Source organism: Bombina bombina, chromosome 2 (genome assembly GCF_027579735.1).
Source record: "Bombina bombina isolate aBomBom1 chromosome 2, aBomBom1.pri, whole genome shotgun sequence".
In the NCBI taxonomy this organism is placed as follows: domain Eukaryota; kingdom Metazoa; phylum Chordata; class Amphibia; order Anura; family Bombinatoridae; genus Bombina; species Bombina bombina.
The window spans coordinates 823787034-823807345 of record NC_069500.1 but is presented as its reverse complement, the minus strand read 5'-3'; the positions used below and the strand labels follow the sequence as shown (position 1 = coordinate 823807345).

At 38.2% G+C, this 20312-nt stretch overlaps 1 protein-coding gene across 1 annotated transcript in view; it reads right to left on the bottom strand.

Annotated features, from left to right (window-relative positions):
* Positions 1-20312, bottom strand: part of REXO1 (RNA exonuclease 1 homolog) — a 152155-nt gene that overhangs the window by 24545 nt on the left and 107298 nt on the right. The window contains exons 12-13 of the mRNA XM_053703088.1: positions 18607-18717; positions 15980-16095 (exon numbers count right to left, since the gene is read on the bottom strand). Of these exons, the coding sequence (XP_053559063.1) occupies positions 15980-16095; positions 18607-18717 (227 nt within the window). The remainder of the gene's footprint in view (positions 1-15979; positions 16096-18606; positions 18718-20312) is intronic.

Below are 20312 nucleotides of genomic sequence, written 5' to 3'. Positions count from 1 at the left end.
AATAGGCTTTCCTTAGATAAGATTCAAGCTTCCTATCTAAAGGATCCTTAAAGGAAGTACTATCTTCCATAGGAATAGTGGTACGTTTAGCAAGAGTAGAAATAACCCCATCAACTTTGGGGACTTTTTCCCAAAACTCTATAGAATTTGCTGGTAAAGGATACAATTTTTTAAACCTTGAAGAAGGAATATAAGAAGTACCTGGCTTATTCCATTCCTTAGAAATCATGTCAGAAATAGCATCAGGAATGGGAAAAACCCCTGGAGTAACCACAGGAGGTTTAAAAACAGCATTTAAATGTTTTTTAGACTTAACGTCAAGAGGGCTGGTTACCTCAATATCCAAAGTAATTAACACTTCTTTTAATAAAGAACGCATATACTCTATTTTAAATAAATAAGTAGATTTGTCAGTGTCAATATCTGAGGAAGGATCTTCTGTATCAGATAGATCCTCATCAGAGGAGGAAAAATTATTATGTTGTCGGTCATTTTAAATTTCATCACCTGAATGAGAAGTTTTAAAAGACCTTTTCCGTTTATTTGAAGGTGGAAATGCAGACAAAGCCTTCTGAATAGAATCAGTAACAAATTCTTTAAAATTCATAGGTATAGCATGTACATTAGAAGTTGAAGGAACTGATGGACACACTATCTGCATGTAAAAGTTTATCATGACAACTATTACAAATGACATTCGGAGATATAATTTCCACAATCTTACAACAAATGCACTTAGCTTTGGTAGAACCGATGTCAGGCAGCAAAGTTCCAACAGATACTTCTGAGGCAGGATCAGATTGAGACATATAAAGCAAAATTATCAATTTCCTTAAATGACAGTTTCAGGAATGGGAAAAAATGCAAATAGCAAAGCCCTCTGACATAGAAAAAGGCAAGAGGCAAACATCAATAGGGTATTAAAATAATGAAAAAATTTGGCGCCAAGTATGACACACAAGGTAACTTAAAATTCTTTGGCGCCAACAATATCCGGAAATGACACACTCGCGTCACTAACGACGCAACCGTATGTAAGGCTTAGACGTCAACTACGACGCCGGAAATGACGAAGTTGCGTCAACGAACGTACTTTTCACGCCAAAAGATTCTCGCACCAGAAATGACGCAATAAAGTCTAGCATTTGGCGCACCCGCGGGCCTAATACCGCCCGCAATTTGAGAAAAAAGTAGTCAATTTAGAAAAAAAGACTAAACCCCAGGTAAGAAAAATATTTCTTAAAATGTTTATTTTCCCCAAATATAAAACTGACAGTTTGCAGAAGGAAATACATGAACCGGACTCATGGCAAATATAAGTACAATACATATATTTAGAACTTTATATAAATGCATAAAGTGCCAAACCATAGCTGGGGTGTCTTAAGTAATAAAAAGCATACTTACTGAAAGACACCCATCCACATAAAGCAGATAGCCAAACCAGTACTGAAACAGTCATCAGTAGAGGTAATGGTATATGAGAGTATATCGTCGATCTGAAAAGGGAGGTAGGAGATGAATCTCTACGACCGATAACAGAGAACCTATGAAATAGACCCCCGTTAGGGAAATCATTGCATTCAATAGGTGATACTCCCTTCACATCCCTCTGACATTCACTGTACTCTGAGAGGAATCAGGCTTCAACAATGCTGAGAAGCACATGTCAACGTAGAAATCTTAAGCACAAACTTACTTCACCACCTCCATAGGAGGCAAAGTTTGTAAAAGTGAATTGTGGGTGTGGTGAGGGGTGTATTTATAGGCATTTTGAGGTTTGGGAAAGTTTGCCCCTCCTGGTAGGATTGTATATCCCATATGTCACTAGCTCATGGACTCTTGCCAATTACATAAAAGAAATTACAGCTTAACACAAACACTGCAAATCACTCTGGCTCTTACTCACATATTCAACCTATCCCTTTCTACCGGCTCATTCCCTGCCTCCTTCAAACATGCAAAGGTTACCCCCATCCTCAAAAAACCCTCCCTTGACCCCAACTTCCCTGCAAACTACCGCCCCATATCACTGCTCCCGCTAGCTTTAAAATTCCTTGAAAAACTAGTTTTCGATCGCCTAACCCAATTCCTGTCCTCCAACTCATTGCTCGACCCCCTGCAATCTGGCTTCCGTCCCCAACTCTTAACTGAGACTGCCCTCACCAAGGTTACTAACGATCTCCATTCTTCTAAAAACAAAGGCTACTACTCTATACTCATCTTACTTGACCTCTCTGCTGCCTTTGACACTGTTGACCATCCCCTTCTCCTACGGACTCTCAGCTCTCTTGGGGTCTGTGACACTGCCCTCTACTGGATTCACTCTTATGCAGAGTGACCTGGTCACAACAGAGGGGGCACTAAAAATAGAGCAAAGGGATAATAAATATCTATGAATAATATTCACTAAAATGTATATAATAACAACCACAAAATATGTAGCAAACAATTATTTTGCAGCAGATAGACCCCTCTGGGGAGTATAAAAGGGTATAAGTGTCCTTTAGATAGTGGACGAGTTTCTGTGTTGGCTGCCTCCTCCTCGCCGGTAAGGTCCAGGTGTAGCTATGAGAAATAAAGAAAAACAGAGGGGCGCCTCATGTGTGGTATCATCAGTGTGAAACAGGAAATCATAAATAATATAGCCAAATGAGTACTCACATACTCCAGTAGCACACTTATGTGCTAGTAGGGGCAGGCTGCAGACGGGTGAGCTGTCACACCTCTTAATTCTGCAGCCTGCCCCTACTAGCACATAAGTGTGCTACTGGAGAATGTGAGTACTCATTTGGCTATATTATTTATGATTTCCTGTTTCACACTGATGATACCACACATGAGGCGCCCCTCTCTTTTTCTTTATTTCTCATGGATTCACTCTTATCTCTCTAACAGATCCTTCTCCGTCTCTTTTGCTGGTGACTCCTCCTCTCTTTAGCCTCTGTCTGTTGGAGTATCTCAATGCTCTGTCCTGGGTCCTCTACTCTTCTCTATTTACACTTCTTCACTGGGTAAACTTATCAACAGCTATGGCTTCAGCTATCATCTCTATGCTGATGATACCCAGATCTACCTTTCCACCCCTGCACACTCTCCTTCGGTCAATTCTCACATCAGTGACTGCTTATCTGGCATTTCCTCCTGGATGGTCTCTCACCACCTAAGAATAAACATGTCCAAGACCGAACTAATTTGAATTCCCCCCTCTAACTCTACTCCCGTTTCTAATTTTTCTATCACTGTTGGCGGCACCACTATCTCCCCATCACACCAAGTCCGCTGCCTCGGAGTCAAGCTTGACTCAAATCTGTCCTTCATTCCCCACATCCAATTGCTCTCTTCATCCTGCCGCAACCACCTACGCAATATCTCCACAATTCGTCCGTTTCTAAATGCTGAAACTACTAAACAGCTAATCCACTCCCTGGTAATTTCCCGACTTGACTACTGTAACAACTTACTAACTGGCCTCCCTCTCTCCCGCCTCTCTCCCCTCCAATCCATCCAAATGCATCTTCCAGGCTAATCCACCTCTCTCGACGCTCTGCTGCACCTCTCTGTGAGTCCCTTCACTGGCTCCCCATTCACAACAGAGTTAAATTCAAAATTCTCACCCTGACCTACAAAGCCCTCACTAATGCTGCCCCACCCTACCTGTCCTCACTTATCAACAAATATACTCCTGCCCGCCCCCTAAGATCCAACAATGCTGCTTCTTACGTCCTCTACCATCACCACCTCTCATGCTAGACTCTACAGGACTTCTCGCGTGCGGCACCAACCCTCTGGAACGCACTTCCTCGTGCTGTCAGACTTGCCCCTAACCTCTCCTCCTTTAAACGTTTCCTAAAGACCTTTCTGTTCAGGGAAGCTTATCACCCAACTTATTAACAAACTAACTTCACTTAACTAACAGTTGCCCTCTAACTCCTCACAAATATCATTCTCACCTTTGCAGTCCCCACCTCCTGTTTCCCATCCTCCTACCCATCTAGATTGTAAGATCCCACGGGAATAGGGCCCTCAATTCCCCCTGTATTTGTCTGTAAAATGTTGTCTTATTGTATTGTTTCTCCATTGTACTGTTATGCTTATACCCATGGGCAGCGCTGCGGAATCTGTTGGTGCTTTATAAATAAAGAATAATAATAAATGTAAAAATAGCCCTGGTCCTTAAAGGGACATTCCAGTCATAATTTAAATACACATAGATGAATTACCTCTTTATATAGAAACTTATTTCCAATATACATGCATCTGCAAAAATGCTTCTAGCAAACGATATCACTGTTTTAGTGTTAATATTTTTCTCTGCACGTGCATGTGAAGCATAGCTAGATATTCTCAATGCACCAGTATTTTAAATCCTGCAGCTGCTCAGGGGGCCAGTGGGACTTGTTTCATGTCAGCAATTAACAAATTGAGTCATTACCAGATTGTACAAGCAAGTCCAAAGGCCCTAGCAGGTTGGCGTCCATTGTCACCCAGGAAGGTCTCCTAAAGCATGTGCCCTGAGACAGATGTTCCTGAGAAATCCACCATGGGAGAGAATCCCTTGACAACTGATCTAACTCTATTCTCTGAGATAGATCCGCAATGGAATCGAGCAAAAGGAATGATGTCCATGGAAGCCACCATCAGACTGATTACCTCCATACATTAAGCCACTGAAGGATGAGCAGTAGCCTGAAGAGAGAGGCAAGAGGAAATTATTTTGTTTTTCCTGAACTCTGTCAGAAAAATCTTCATCAATAGAGAATCTATTATGGTCCCTAAGAACACTACTCTTGTAGCAGGGGAAAGGGAGCTTTTTTTCCAGATTCACATTTCATCCGTGGGAACGAAGAAAAGACAACAATATCTCTGTGTGAGATTTTGCTTGTTGAAAAGATGGCACCTGAACCTATATGTCATCCAGGTAGGGGTGCCACAGCAATTCCATGAGAACGGATCACTGCCAAAAGAGCCCCTAGAAGTTAGAACCTTTGAAAAAATTCTGGGAGCCATGGCTAGACCAAATGGAAAGGCCACGAACGGGAAATGTTTGTCCAGAAAGGCAAATCTCAGGAATCTGTGATGGTGCCTGTGAATAGGAACATGAAGATATGCATCCTTTAGGTCTATGGTTGTCATGAATTGACCCTCCTGTACTAAAGGAAGAATGGAGCGTATAGTCTCAATCTTGAAGGATGGAACTTTGAGAAACTTGTTTAGACATGTTTTGTTTAGAATGGGACAGAAAGTTCCTCTTTTATGGGAACCACAAATAGGTTGGAGTAGAACCCGAGACCCTGTTCCTCCACTGGAACTGGAACTAACACTTCCAGGGAGGAAAGATGTTGTATACATTTCAAGAACGCCTCTCTCTTTATCTGGTCTGCAGATAATCTTGAGAGATGGAATTTGCCTCTGGGAGGAAAAGTCTTGAATTCCAATTTGTTACCCTGGGATACTATGTCTACAGTCCAGGGATCTGGGACATCTCATATCCAGGCTTGAGAGAACTGAGAAAGTCTGCCCCCACCTGATCCGATCCCGGATCGGGGGCAAACCCTTCATGCTGATTTGGAATCAGCTGCGGATTTCTTTGATTGTTTCCCCTTGTTCCAAGACTGATTGGGTTTCCAATAAGACTTGGATTTTCCTGCTTGGAAGAAGAAGGGGAAAGCTTTCCTCTGAAGTTACGAAAGGAATGAAAATTACTCTGACGTCCTTTAGGCCTATTCTTATCTTGGAGGTAGAAAAGACCCTTTTCTACCCGTAATAGAGATCATTTCTGCCAAACCGGGTCCAAACAAGGTTTTGTAAAAAAAGGATATAGACCGGCGCTAGGACCCTCACCCCCTCTGCTTAATATAATGGGATGCCCTCTAACAAAGATCCCAGGTATAAAAGTAGGTAAGAAAGGTAGATATATAAGCGCTAAAGAAGATGGGGGAATCCTCCAGGGATATGCCAATTGTTAACTATGTATTAATACACATACAATTATTTAAATCCCAATAGGATAAGAAGTGGAAGTATACAAAGTCAAACAACCGTTGAAGCATAAAATAATATATTTAATAAGAAAATACATATATTGGACGTCCAATTTAGAATAATAAAATGGCGTCTAGAGTAGATCTATATATTTCATTAGAGCCCTATTACACCTTGTCATACGAAAAAACAAAAATATGCTAAAATTACGTTAACTATACAACAGATTTATAGTGGGTGATTTTTAAGGACAGTCTCTACTATGCAGTGGGATGCTCTGCGGCATCCAGATATAACCAGGTGACTTTACACTCTTGTGTTTTCCTGCCCCCGCTGGTTGCTTTATCCAATAAGTAATAGTGTCTTGATGCTTACCTTGTCTCGTTCGAGTTCTCTGCACTTAATCCTCCGTTAGGTTTTGCCCCTGTAAGGAATCACCAGAAGCTTGACTTTAGAGGAAACGTCCGCAGACAAGTATTTTAACCATAACGCCCTGCGGGCTAGGGTAGCGAAACTAGAAGTTTTAGCTCCTAGTCGAACAACCTGTAAAATGACATTTACAATAAAGGAATTGGCCAACGTAAGAGCTTTAATTCTATCTTGAATTTCATCCAAGGAAGAAGGCCTCAAACTAATAAGATGCCGCAATAGTCACGGAGGCAATACACACTGCAGGTTGTCATTGGAGACCTTGATGAACATAAATCTTTTTCAAATAAGCCTCCAGCTTCTTGTCCATCGGATCCTTAAAAGAGCAGCTATCCTCAATAGGAATAGTGATTCTCTTAGCCAGAGTGAAAATGGCCCCTTCAACTTTGGGCACAGTATACCAAGGGTCTTTAATGGGGTCCTCGACAGGAAACATTTAGACAGCCCTGGTTTCTCCCATTCCTGTGAGATAATCTCCCTAGCACGGTCCGGCACAGGGAAAACCTCCGAAGTGGAAGGTTCATCAAAGAAACTATTAAGTTTACTAGATTTTTTAAGAGTGACAAAGACAGGGGTAGCAGAGTCATCTAAAGTAGCTAAAACCTCCTTTAACAATACACAAAGGTGTTCAAGCTTAAATCTGAAGGATACCACCTCAGTCTCAGAAGAAGGAATTATACTGTCCAAATCTGAGATTTCACCCTCAGAAAGTGCCAATGTATCTTCCTCATCAGACTCATGAGAAAGGGCAACTTGGGAAGCGGATCTGGGGACAGGCACCTTACTTTCTGAATTTCTAGATTTCCTCTTGTGTTTTCCCTGTAATCTGGGAATGGCAGCTAATGCCGCAGATACCGCTGAAGATACCTGGGCAGCAATTTCCGTTTTAAATAAACTCCACTAGAAATGATAGAGGAACCGCAGGGCACTGCATGTGACATCATTAAGGCTTAGGACGTAGCAGGAGAAAGCTGAGGTATTATTTTAACAGCATCATCCTGAGAGACATTAGGCTCAAAAATGTTACCTTTATTTTGCAAGGTTTTCTTGACACATGAAGAACAAAATTGCATAGGAGCTGAATTTGCGCATCTAAACATAATAAGCATGATTTCATGAGAGCAGGCTCTTGCTCCATATCAGACATGTTGTGAAACAGTAAATAAACTAGGAAAGATACGTTTAAAAGATTTTAATATTCAATTAATATATGCTAAAATTATGTGAGAAAAGTCAAGAAAAAAACATTTAATAAACATGAAATAAACTTCTAAAATACCCCTCAGTCAACCCCACACCTCAATTACTGAGGTGCCTTACCGCTACCAATTAAGACCAGATCACCCAGAAATGGAGAAACGTTATGAAGTAAAGCCGGTCATGTCACCGCAACTACTGAGCTCAAATTACTGCTGCGACACAGAGAGGCACTAAAAATAGCTTTCTTTCATGCAATTGGCAAGAGTTCATGAGCTAGTGACGAATGGGATATACACCCACAACTCAGTTTTTACAAACTTTGCCTCCTATGGAGGTGGTAAAGTAAGTTTGTGCTTAGTTTTTATGATTTTCTTCTATGATAAGCGCTTCTAAGTAGTCTGAAGCCCATTTCCTCTCAGAGTACAGTAGTTGTCAGAGGGATGTGAAGAAGAGTATCGCCTATTGATTTTATGGTTTCTCTCACAGGAAATCTTTTCAAGGGTTCTGTTATTGGTCGTAGGGATTCATCTCCTACCTCCCTTTTCAGATCAACGATATACTCCTATATACCATTACCTCTGCTGTTAGTTTTCAGTACTTGTTTGGCTATCTGCTATATGTGGATGGGTGTCTTTCGGTAAGTATGTATCATTATTTAAGACACTCTCAGCTATGGTTTGGCGCTTTATGTATTAATATAAAGTTTTAAATATATGGTTTTTACTTATATTTGCCATGAGTCAGGTCTATGTATATTTCCCTTTTGCAGTCTAAACAGTTTCAGTATAGGAATAATGTTTGGTAAGTTTCTTTAAACTTTTTTTCTTACCTGGGGTTCAGTCTTTTTCTAATTTGACTTGTTTCTCAATTTTTTTCACGGGCAAATCTAGGCTTGCGAGGACGCAAATGCTGTTTACTTATTGCATCATTCTTGGCGTGGACATTTTTTTTGCCGCAAAGTTGCGGCTTTGATGACGCAATTTTCATAATTTCCTGCGTCTTTGTTGAAGCTAGTTGTTTTGGTATGAAGTTGCGTTTGTTATGACGCGAGTTGCATCATTTTCTGGTGTTAGTTTTGCGCCAAAAAATTGTTTAACTTACTTTTGCATAATGCGTCATTCTTGGGGCCAAAATTTTGTTATTTTGCCCCTCTCCCTCTATTGCTCGCTGTTTTCATGAATTTTTTAAAACTATTATGCCTGCTTTTTTATTTTATTTTTTGTTTAATAAAAAAAATAAAAATACTATCTTTATTTTCCTATCTACTAAAACTGTTACATTGTGGAAATTGAATGTTTTGCCTAATGTTATTTTTTCTTTTTTGTTACATTTTGCAAGATGTTTCATTCTGATCCTGACTCAGTTGTTACTGTAGAAACTATGATGCCCTGAAACACAATTCTACAAAGCCAAGTGTGTTCTTTTCTTTATTAAGCGGTTATTTTCCTTAGCTCAATTATGTGGCATTTATTTATTTTTTTAAAAGGTTATGACTGCTATTATGCCTTTAAGTAAACTTACGAGGTCTTTTCAAAATTGTTAAGATTTAATTAATTTTGTTCTGACCGACAGCATACTTAAGTTTATTCTACTGATGAAGGTTTTCTTTGGCTCAAAGGATCCAATATCAGAGACAGTTTTATTAAAAATTCTCCTTATTTTTCATTTTGAACATTCTTTGTTAAGGAAACGTTATTTTTAGCTTTTAGGAGCCTAGTCCTCCTATTAACCCCTTAACGACTCATGTCGTACAGGGTACGTCTTGCACAAACTGGTCTTTAAAGACCAGCAACGTACCCTGTACGACATTGGGGTTTAAAGCGGCTGGAAGCGATCCTGATCGCTTCCAGCCGCTTTCCGGTTATTGCAGTGATGCCTCGATATCGAGGCATCCTGCAATAACACTTCTTACCCCTCCGGTGCAGAGAGAGCCACTCTGTGGCCCTCTCTGCACCGGACATCGATGGCCGAAAATCGTTGGTGGGTGGGAGCCAAAGTGGGAGGCAGGTGGGCGGCCATCGATGGCTTCTATGATTGTGGTGTGGGGGAGGGAAGAGAGCTGTTTGGGAGGGATCAGGGGGTGTGATGTGTCAGGTGGGAGGCTGATCTCCACACTAAAGCTAAAATTAACCCTGCAAGCACCCTACAAGCTACCTAATTAACCCCTGCACTGCTGGGCATAATACACGTGTGATGTGCAGCAGCATTTAGCGCCCTTCTAATTACCAAAAAGCAACGCCAAAGCTATATATGTCTGCTATTTCTGAACAAAGGGGATCCCAGAGAAGCATTTACAACCATTTATGCCATAATTGCACAAGTTGTTTGTAAACAATTTCAGTGTGAAACCTAAAATTGTGAAAAATTTAACTTTTTTTTTTTATCGCATTTGGCGGTGAAATGGTGGCATGAAATATACCAAGATGGGCCTTTTCACAAAAGTGGTTTGGAAATAGCAAAGTGCTACTTGTATTTATTGCCCTATAACTTGCAAAAAAAGCAAAGAACATGTAAACATTGGGTATTTCTAAACTCAGGACAAAATTTAGAAACTATTTAGCATGGGTGTTTTTTGGTGGTTGTAGATGTGTAACAGATTTTGGGGGTCAAAGTTAGAAAAAGTTTGATTTTTTCCTCATTTTTTTTTTTTTATAGTAAATTATAAGATATGATGAAAATAATGGTATATTTAGAAAGTCTGTTTAATGGCGAGAAAAATGGTATATAATATGTGTGGGTACAGTAAATGAGTAAGAGGAAAATTACAGCTAAACACAAACACCGCAGAAATGTAAAATTAGCCCTGGTCCTTAAGGAAAAGAAATTGAAAAAATGGCCTTGTCCTTAAGGGGTTAACTATGTTATTTTAAAATCTGGAATTTAAGATTTTAATTTGCTCCTGAGAGTTTTTCCTATTCAAGGTACTATCTGTATTATGTTCTAAAGAATGGTTTATCCACGATTCCCTTTTGGGAGTGTACTACTATTTCTATGGAAATTGGTACTTATTTTTAGGATTCTTTAGAGTTTGAATATAACCTTAGTAGAGTATATTCATGTACTGTTTATATTTTTAGCTCAGCCTTCATCTGTGGCTGACATTTCTGTTCTTTCAACCTTTTTTTGTTGTTGAACAGTTAGCATAAGCAGTTTCATATTCTCAAGTATATAACTTATTTACTTCTCATGTATTTATTTTATTATGTTTACTATATCTATTATTATGGTTTCAAATATATTGTATTATCTTTAGCTTGTTAGGATAATAATTTGTTTGATTTCTTTTATCTCCACTATTTCTGGAGGTTTAGAGTCTTGTGTGCCCTACTTTCAGTCCGGTGATGTAGATCAGTTGGTGAATGCCCTGACTACAAATGCTTGTAACCCGGCAGGGTTAATGCAGCCCTTTCGCCTTTTTTAGGTCAATTTATTATGTACCATTTATTTGGGTAATAATAACAACTGGTTTTTTTTTCAGCTGCTAATTTGGTTAACTCCGAGTGCAAGCACTGAAAAAGTTTTTTTTGTATCCTTCTGGGAGAAAACGCTATATAATTACTTGTTACTCGACTGCATGAAGGTACGGCCTCCTTTTGTTCGTCCTTCCTGGACTGTATTCTTAATTGATGCAAGTCTTACAGGTTGGGGAGCTGTCTGAGGGTCTCTGACAGCACAAGGGGTTTGGAAACTTCAAGAGGCGAGGTTTCGAGTCGATATTTTAGAACTCTGTGCTATTTTCACAGCTTTTTCAGGCTTGGCCTCTTTTGGGAGAGAACTTGATTTTTTTGCTTTCAGACAGACAATATCACAACTGTGGCATATGTCAATCATCGATTAGGGACTATTAGTCCCTTAGCAATTAAGAAGTATCTTGAATACGTTCTTAGGTGGAATTCATCTCCTGTCTAATTTCTATGACATATCTCAGGTTTAGACATTTGGGAGATGGATTATCTCAGCCGTCAGTCTTTACATCCGGGAGAGTGATATCTCTATACAGATGTGTTCTCTTAATTTCCCAGGTACCTTTTCAGGTCCAGGGATTCTCAGGCGGAAATTATGGATGTATTAGCAGTGTCTTGGTTTTGCAAGGTTTCTTCCAAGGGTGATTTTCAAGATCATATTGGAACAGTCATCAGCATGGCCTCACAGGTTTAGTATGTGGTCACAGGTTTAGTATGTGGATCTTGTCCGGATGTCCAGTTGCCATCCTTGGCCGCTTTTTCTTTGGCCAGCCCTCTTGTTTCAGGGGCCATTTCCATCAGGATCTCAAATGACTAATTTTAAGGTATGCAAATTGATTAGTGTTTAGTCATATAGGTTTCTCTGACTCAGTTGTTATCACTATGTTGCAGGCTTATAAGTCTGTCTCACGGAACATGTATTATCAGGTTTTGAAAACCTATATTTTATGGTTTTCTTCTCACAAATTCTCTTGGCATTCTTTTAGAATTCCTAGGGTTTTTCAGTTTCTTGAGGATGTTTTGGATAAGTTTGTCTGCGAATGTTTTGAAGGGACAAAAATCTGTTCTGTTTTATGCTTAGAAAGATTGTTTAAACGTCCTGATAATCACTGTTTTGTTCAGGCTTTTTGGTTTGTATCAAGCCTGTTAATTTATTAATTCTCCTTTTTGGAGTCTTAATTTGGTTCAAGGATTTTGCAGGCTCTTTCTTTTGAGCCTATATTTATCAGCTCTCTTTTCTGTGTTTCCTTATCCGATTTTTTTAATCTAGATATGTTTTGTGGACTTTTTTTCCTAAGGTTGTGCATTTGAACAACATTAGTAAAGAAATTGTTGTTCCTTCCTTGTTTTCTAATCCTAAAGAATTCTTTGAGAGTTCTTTACATCCTTTGGATGTGGTAAAAGCAATTCTTTATCGAGTTTATTAGGATTTCAGAAGATTTCTTGTCTATTTGATGTTTTTCTTGTTTCAGAAAAGGTTAGAAAGCCTCTGCCATTTCTTTGGCATCCTCGTTAAAGCTTTTGTTTTTCAAGGCTTATTTGAAGGCTGGGTAGGTTCCGCCTCAGATTTACAGCTCATTCTGCTAAAATCAGTCGCCATTTCTTTGGCTTTTTCAGATTGAAGCTTCGGATGATCAAATTTGCAAAGCAGTAATTTGGTCTTCTTTGCATACTTTTGTTTTTACCATTTTAATGTATTTTGCTTCTTCTGAAGCAGTCTTTGTTAAAAAAAAAGCTATTCAGGCAGCTGTTTCAGTTTGATTCAAGTTTTTTCAAGGAAAATTTAATTATTGTGTGGATTTAATTTCTCAGTGGAAATAGCTTTTGTTATTTTATCCCTCCCTCTCTAGTGACTCTTCTGTGGACTTCCACATCTTGGGTATTTACATGAAAGAAAACAATTTATGTAAGAATTTACCTGATTAATTTCATATTGGCAAGAGTCCATGAGGCCCACCCTTTTTAAGGTGGTTATGTTTTTTTTTTTTTATAAAATCACAATTATTTTTCCGGTTCCTCTTTTTATATGCTTTTTTACGCCTTTTGTTATCACCTCACTACTTGGCTATTCGTTAAACTGAGTTGTGGGTGTAGTGGGATGTGTATTTATAGGCATTTTGAGGATTGGGAAACTTTGCGCCCCCCCCCTCTCCCCGGTAGAAATGTATATCCCATACGTCACTAGATCATGGACTCTTGCCAATATGAAAGAAATTAATCAGGTAAGTTCTTACATAAATTAGGTTTCCTGGTACACTGAGTACCAGAAATAACCGTTTTTTCAAACCGGACAGTGTAAAATGTTGCACCGGTTTATTTTAAAGCAAAGGGGAAATTAATAAGCTGCTGAAATAAAAAATTCAGCCTTACTTTCAGTTTAAACTTGTATTGTTTTATCAAGTAAATGTGTCAGAAAATAAAGCCTAATAAAATATTTTACCCTTTCTTTTTAAAAGAATTTAAATGTTAGTCTCACACATGATACAGTGCCTGCTTCATGTCTCAGTGTAACCCATACAACAGGATTATCTATGTCCCAATAAAAAAGCATTGTCTTAATTTGTTAAGTGCATGGTCTTCCCAACTGAAAAAAAAGCACTTACCTGCTCCACTGTCCGGCATGTAGACAGTTACAAGGTATGAGAGGACAAAGTTCCTCACAAAGACCTTTGAAAAAGAAAGAATAGAGTAGCCAACTCTGGCTTTCTAAATTAGGGCAGCAATTGTAAGGAAAACTGAGTAAGCAGCTATTTACAAATTCCTAACTGCTTTAAAGCCACCACTACTCCACTGTAAAGAATGACGTGGAATATGGCTATACCCCAAAACTTACTTGTAGATTAAATCAAAAATTTTCTTCAGACACCTAAACTTCACCTCCTCCATGCACCGAAGGCAAAGAGAATGACTGGGGGTTGTGGGTAAGGGAGCGATACTTAGCATTTTAACTGTGGTGCTCTTTGTCTCCTCCTGCTGGCCAGGAGTGATATTCCCAACAGTAATTACTCAAGCCGTGGACTCACCATATCTTAGGAAAGAAATGGTCTGGTCACTAAGGGGTTAATCCTTTGCTACAAGTTCACAAGGCCTTCAGAAAAGTAGAATTTACTATATCTGAAAAAACGTTTACTCCTCAGAATAAAGGATCCTGTAAACTAGCCTTCATGGCAAGCACTTTAGTCCCTCGTACAGTAATGGTCCTTGAAACAGAAGATGGGGAAGCAAAGGAATAACTAAGAACAATCAATGTGTTTGTCCCACATGATCTACAGAAATACTTGCAGATGTAAAACAACAGAAGGAAAACAAACAAACTAATCTATTAGGAATGAATACAGAGTAAAATCAACAAAAGATCTCTGCTTTCTCGTTCAATACTTGACAACCTTTCTGATTTCTGACTTTTACCAGATCTATTTCAGCGAAACCATGTTTCCTGGAAGTTACTAGAAAATATTTCCCAACAAATTCAAAAAACTCTTAGAAGAAATGCAGAAAATCACCTGAGACAAACTTCTAAACCCCCCAAAAATTCTGCAGTTTTTGGCACTGCAAGTCTACTATGAACAACCTTGACAGTTGAAATGTGCCATTGCGATAATTCTGTGAAAAATTTACATTAAAAGAGACAGTCTGAATCATGAAAGTTCATTGTTGACTAGATAAGGCATGTGATTTTAAACAACTTTCCAATTTACTTTTATCATCAAATTTACTTTGTTCTCTTGGTATTCTTAGTTGAAAGCTAGGTAGGCTCATATGCTAATTTCTAAGCCCTTGAAGGCCGCCTCTTATCTGAATGCATTTTGACATTTTTTTCACAACTAGAGGGCGTTCGTTCATGTGTACCATATAAATAACATTGGGCTGACGCCCGTAGAGTTGCCCAAGAGTCAGCACTGATTGGTTAAAAAACATGTCTGTCAAAAGAACTAAAATAAGGGGCAGTCTGCAGAAGCTTAGATACAAGGTAATCACAGAGGTAAAAAGTATATTAATATAACTGTGTTGGTTATGCAAAACTGGGGAATGAGTAATAAAGGGATTATCTATATTTTTAAATAATACAAATTCTTAAGCTTACATGCCTGCTTTTCAAGTAAATATACCAAAAGAATGAAGAAAAATTAATAGGAGTAAATTTGAAAATTGCTTAAAATTGCATGCTCTATCTGAATCATGAAAGAAAAAATGTGGGTTTAGTATTCCTTTAACATAATGCAAAATAATTTAGGGGCTCCAAGATATTTAGAGTTAGATACAGATAGATATACTACTCTAACTTGTAAAACATTTATGGCTAGGGACTACTGCCAAGGACCTCCTGAACCAGACTGGCATTCCTTAAATTTTCCTTTGTTTTTTTTAAAGGTTTAATCTAAAATGTGCCCTTTTACTTTATTACATAGACATGCTGGATAAAAACAAAAATACCCAGTAGCTGACTGAGAATACCTTATAATACTGTCAGATTTTAAAGATTGAAAAGCCCCACACAAAAAGCCCTTCCACAGAGATCAAATGTTTCTTTGTCTTGGCAATATAGCAATTGCTTCAGCCTACCTTACTCCAAAAATTGGTAAAACTAACCTGACTCAAGCAGGACAAGGAGAGGCATGTGTAGGCGGAGGTTCATACCCAAGACTTCTGGGAAATGTTTGTGCCTACTTCAGTGGTCAGAGGATGTATACTCACCAGTACTTCTATAGTTCTATGACAAAAAACATTTTATACACGTGCACAAACACGCACACATGCATATTGCTGCTCCAAACTACCTACTTATGGAACATAAAGCATAAAGAGAAGGGAAATAAAAAGCATGATATATAGTTTATAATCAAACACACTCTACAAGCTCTAAAACACTAGAGCTATAGCTCGTTTCCTTGCACACCAACCTTGTGTTATAATCCACAATTTTATTGTCTGGTTGGACGAAAGTGTCATACACAACTTTGAGTTTGGAGTTAATAACTGTGACTCGTGTTAGCTCCAGTCCATATGTTGTGTAACACTGTGGGAAAAAAGGACAGTTGGAGTCATCAGATAGCAGATTCATACCAATGCTAGCCAAAGAAAGAAACATTTAATGAATATAAAACGTTATTTATTATTTTTTTTAACATATGCATAAAAGCAATTAACTAGTGTTTCAAATGATGCATGAAATTAAGTTAATAATTGCATTCCAATTTTTTTTTAAATATAAATAAAATATTAATTTTGCATTGAATTATCCGTTTAACGGTGCAAAGAGTTAACATTTCCTGTGGTTTCCATTAAGTATCCTGAAGATGGAGAAAATACCGTAGAAATCATACACTTTCTAAACTATGGTCTAGTTTCTATTGTTGTTGTAAACTGTGTAACATAAAACATATATATTTCAACTATTTCATGACCGGGCTAATATGTCTACATCGGAACAAAGTTCCAGTGTAAACAAATTAAAATCATGCAATCGTGCATTCCCTATGATGCTAGGCACGCCCTCCAGACCACAATCCCATTCACAAAGCGCCGTTGGCTTCAGTACACCATGCCTTCACAGCGATGCTAAAGCCCAGCGCAGTTAGGACGACATGGAACGTCCTAATCTCGGTAAGAGGTTAATTTAAATACTTGTTACCACCAGGTTACACAGCTTACAACAGCAATGGAAACTAGGTCTTAGCAAAAATAAGATGCAAAAAAGAGTGTGGCCATCTTGCGCAGTAAACTGAAATAGCATATTTGGAAATACAACCTGTCTACTATTGCAAAGCACTTTGCAATCCTTTATGTGCAAATGCATAGGCACTGAATGGGAAGTATGCTCTGTGCAAAATCAGTACTTTTGTTAGTGTACTAGACATGCACATATGATGCCAATCATAGCATTAAGAAAATAACTAAAGCAGCTTTCTTCTTTATAAAAAAAACAAAAACATAAGCTGCTTTAAACCAGCTGATGCACTGGAGTATGCTACAGCCCTATCATGCTCTCAGTGTTTTTTAAGGGATAGACCAACATAATTTTTTCAGGGCCCATACAGATTATTGACCGCCTTTCAGGCCGATAACAGGGGCCGATATTCTGTACATTTAAAGTTTTGAAAAATCAAACACAATTTCTACACAAATCTGGTATAAACTGAACATGCTTATTAAAATTTTAAACATTAAAAGTAAACAACTGGAAAAATAAAGTGCTTAAAAATTAAACTTATTTTGCTTCCCAAAACATAGAAAAATGGCATAAATCCCTTTTAAACTGCACACTGATATAAAATTAAATTTAAGTAATTACTGCAAAGCTAGACACTACACAGTGTCTTCAGTACTCCCAGTTAAGTAGAAAAACATTATAGTGCAGAAAGCATAACATTTCAGCATGTTCTCCTGTTAAACGGCTTCTGTTTTTTTCATATATTGCTGCCACTTCACTAAAAACACGCTCACTTGGTACACTTTACAGATAAGGGTTAAAAGTAAATGGTGTGGGTGGGTGTGTGTATATATATATATATATATACTGCCACTTGACAGAGAAAGAAGGGAGATGCTGGAATATCAGTGCTAGATTTCTTTAGTTGCTTTCATTTTTAATATGCTCATATATTTACTGGGATTGCAAATACCTTTCCTGGTACTGAGGAGTGGACTATAAAGGTTCTTTATTATGTCACTTATGGACAGTTTTATACATGTGTAACAGCACCACCTAATGGTGAGAGCAATGTTATCCACTGCTAGAGAATATTGATACTAGTCTCATATACTGCATAGCTTTCTACTCAAGGTTTGTTGTGCCTGAACTATCATTTTTTTAAATGTTTTCTTCCTATGTCCATGAAAGGAGAAAATAAAATATCTATTTAGTGAAATAGTTTGCAAATGTGTAAAATTTATCAGAATTCAACAAATAATGTTCTATATAATAAATAATGTGACAGCAAATAGCAAGCAGGTTGATTTTATGTATTGCTGACCCCATGAGCAAATCAAAAGTAATTTAGCTCTGTGTACTTCTGGGTAACTATGTAGCTTTAAGTGCCACTTAAAGATCACATTTTCCATTTCACAAATCATATATATTTGTTTCTGAAAGTCCATCTACAGGCCTGCCATTGGAATTATAATAGTTGGTAACTGAGCTCCCAGGAACACCTGGGCTTGGACTCTTATCCGTGCTATTTATTATTAGATGCGATGTCCAGCTTATTTGTGCTATAGATGATTTGTGTCACTTAAAGCTTCATAGTTTCCCTGAAGTACACAGAACTAAATTTCTTTTGATTTGCTCCATATCGGTAATATCGGTAAGTTTCTGGCCGATACCGATATTTCAGAAATTCCAAATATCGGCCCTAAAAATTGGCCGCTCCGATATATCAGTCTATCCCTAGTGTTTTTGTCGCTTTAAATCTAATTTCTCACAACAGAGTATTTTCACGTTTTCCTTTGTGTGTCCCTTTGAGGTTATAATGGCCCATGGTTCAAAACAGAAGGTGGTGAAGTTGTGCAACCACCAGCTGCCACTTACCATCTCACAGTCAAGTGCGTATACTCCAGCATTCCCGTCACCAGTTGGCAGTTTCTCAAAGGTTTTCACAAAGCCATCCAGATTGTCTTTCCGGCCATCCTGTACATGTTGCTGATGAGGTATGATAGGCACAATGTCAGTATATAAAGGCTGCAAGTGCTTAACAAATTTTGTCAAAAATATAGAATTCCAATATGTAGACAGTTAAAAGCTGTTCCAGCAACATGACGTCATCTATTCACAAATTTCAGTTTAACCCTATAATAGTATACATATGGGACTTCTGCACACAATTCCTTAACTTAATTGTATGAATATCAAATTCCCACCCCACCAAAAAAAAAAAACTATGCAAACTGCATTTCCACTGATGCAAGAGATTCTAGATAAGGAAATGATGATATTTGCAATGCTTAAAATACATTTGTGAACAGCTGTTACATTCTGAGTAGAACTCACTAGCACAACTGGTTTGGCCAACCTCATTTTTAGCAATTATTAAGCTGTGGTAATAGCAAGAGGGGGAAAAAAAAAACTTTAAAAATAAAATTATACAAAATTAGTTGAATATTTAGTAGATATGTACATTCTGAGGTTATTGATACCTCTAAAATGCGGAAGGCGGCGGCTGCTTGTGCTGTTTGGCCATTTTCTAAGCCAAATTTATTCTTGTGAAACTGCAACACACAAAGATGTGTGCAAATCCAGATGCTAGTGTGTTGCAGTTACACAAGAATAAATTTGACTACAAAAATAGCCGAACAGCACAAGCAGCCACCTTCGCACACAATCAGAAACCTATGAAAGCACATATCTACTACTAGCATGTCTGCATTTCCAAACAGTGTTGCTGTATACTTCTATCCCTGACAGCTTTAAAAGCTGACAGGAGGAAGTCAGGGTTTAAAGGGACAGTCAAGTCAAAATTAAACTATCATGATTCAGATAGATTATGCTTTTCTTCTGTGTTTAGTGGTCCTTTAAAATGGATTTTAGAAGCAAAAATGTGGGTCACTGTGAAACTTTTTCGCTGGTCACAACCCAGAAACACTGCCTTCAAAAAAGGTTTACAGAAAAAAAAAAAAAGGCCTACTTTCCTACACCTCATAGTATTAAACGTATTGGAAATTCATACAGAGCATCCAATTTTAAACAAATTTCCAAATTACTTCATATAATACAATGTACTTTGTACTACCTTGTATCCTTTGTTGAAAAGCATACCTAGGTATACTCAGAAGTGTGCACATTTCCTGAGCTCTACATGGCAGAAGTGTTTGGAACAATGTTTGCAACAATACCTTGATTCAATTACTGCTGCCTCTAGTGCTCAACAATGTATAAAAATAAAAAAACATTGTTACATATAACTGCTGGCATCGTGTACTCAAAACACATCCATACTTCTAAGACTACCTAGGTATGCTCTTCAACAAAGGATACAAAAAAAGAAAATTTATGCTTACCTGATAAATTTATTTCTTTTTTGACACGATGAGTCCACGGATCATCTTAATTACTAATGGGATATTCACCTCCTGGTCAACAGGAGGCGGCAAAGAGCATCACAGCAGAGCTGTTACATAGCTCCTCCCTTCCCTCCCACATTCGACCGAAGTTAAGGATAGAAAGGAAAAACCAAGGTGCAGAGGTGTCTGAAGTTTACAATAACCCATAACCCGTCTTACAAGAACAGGGCGGGCCAT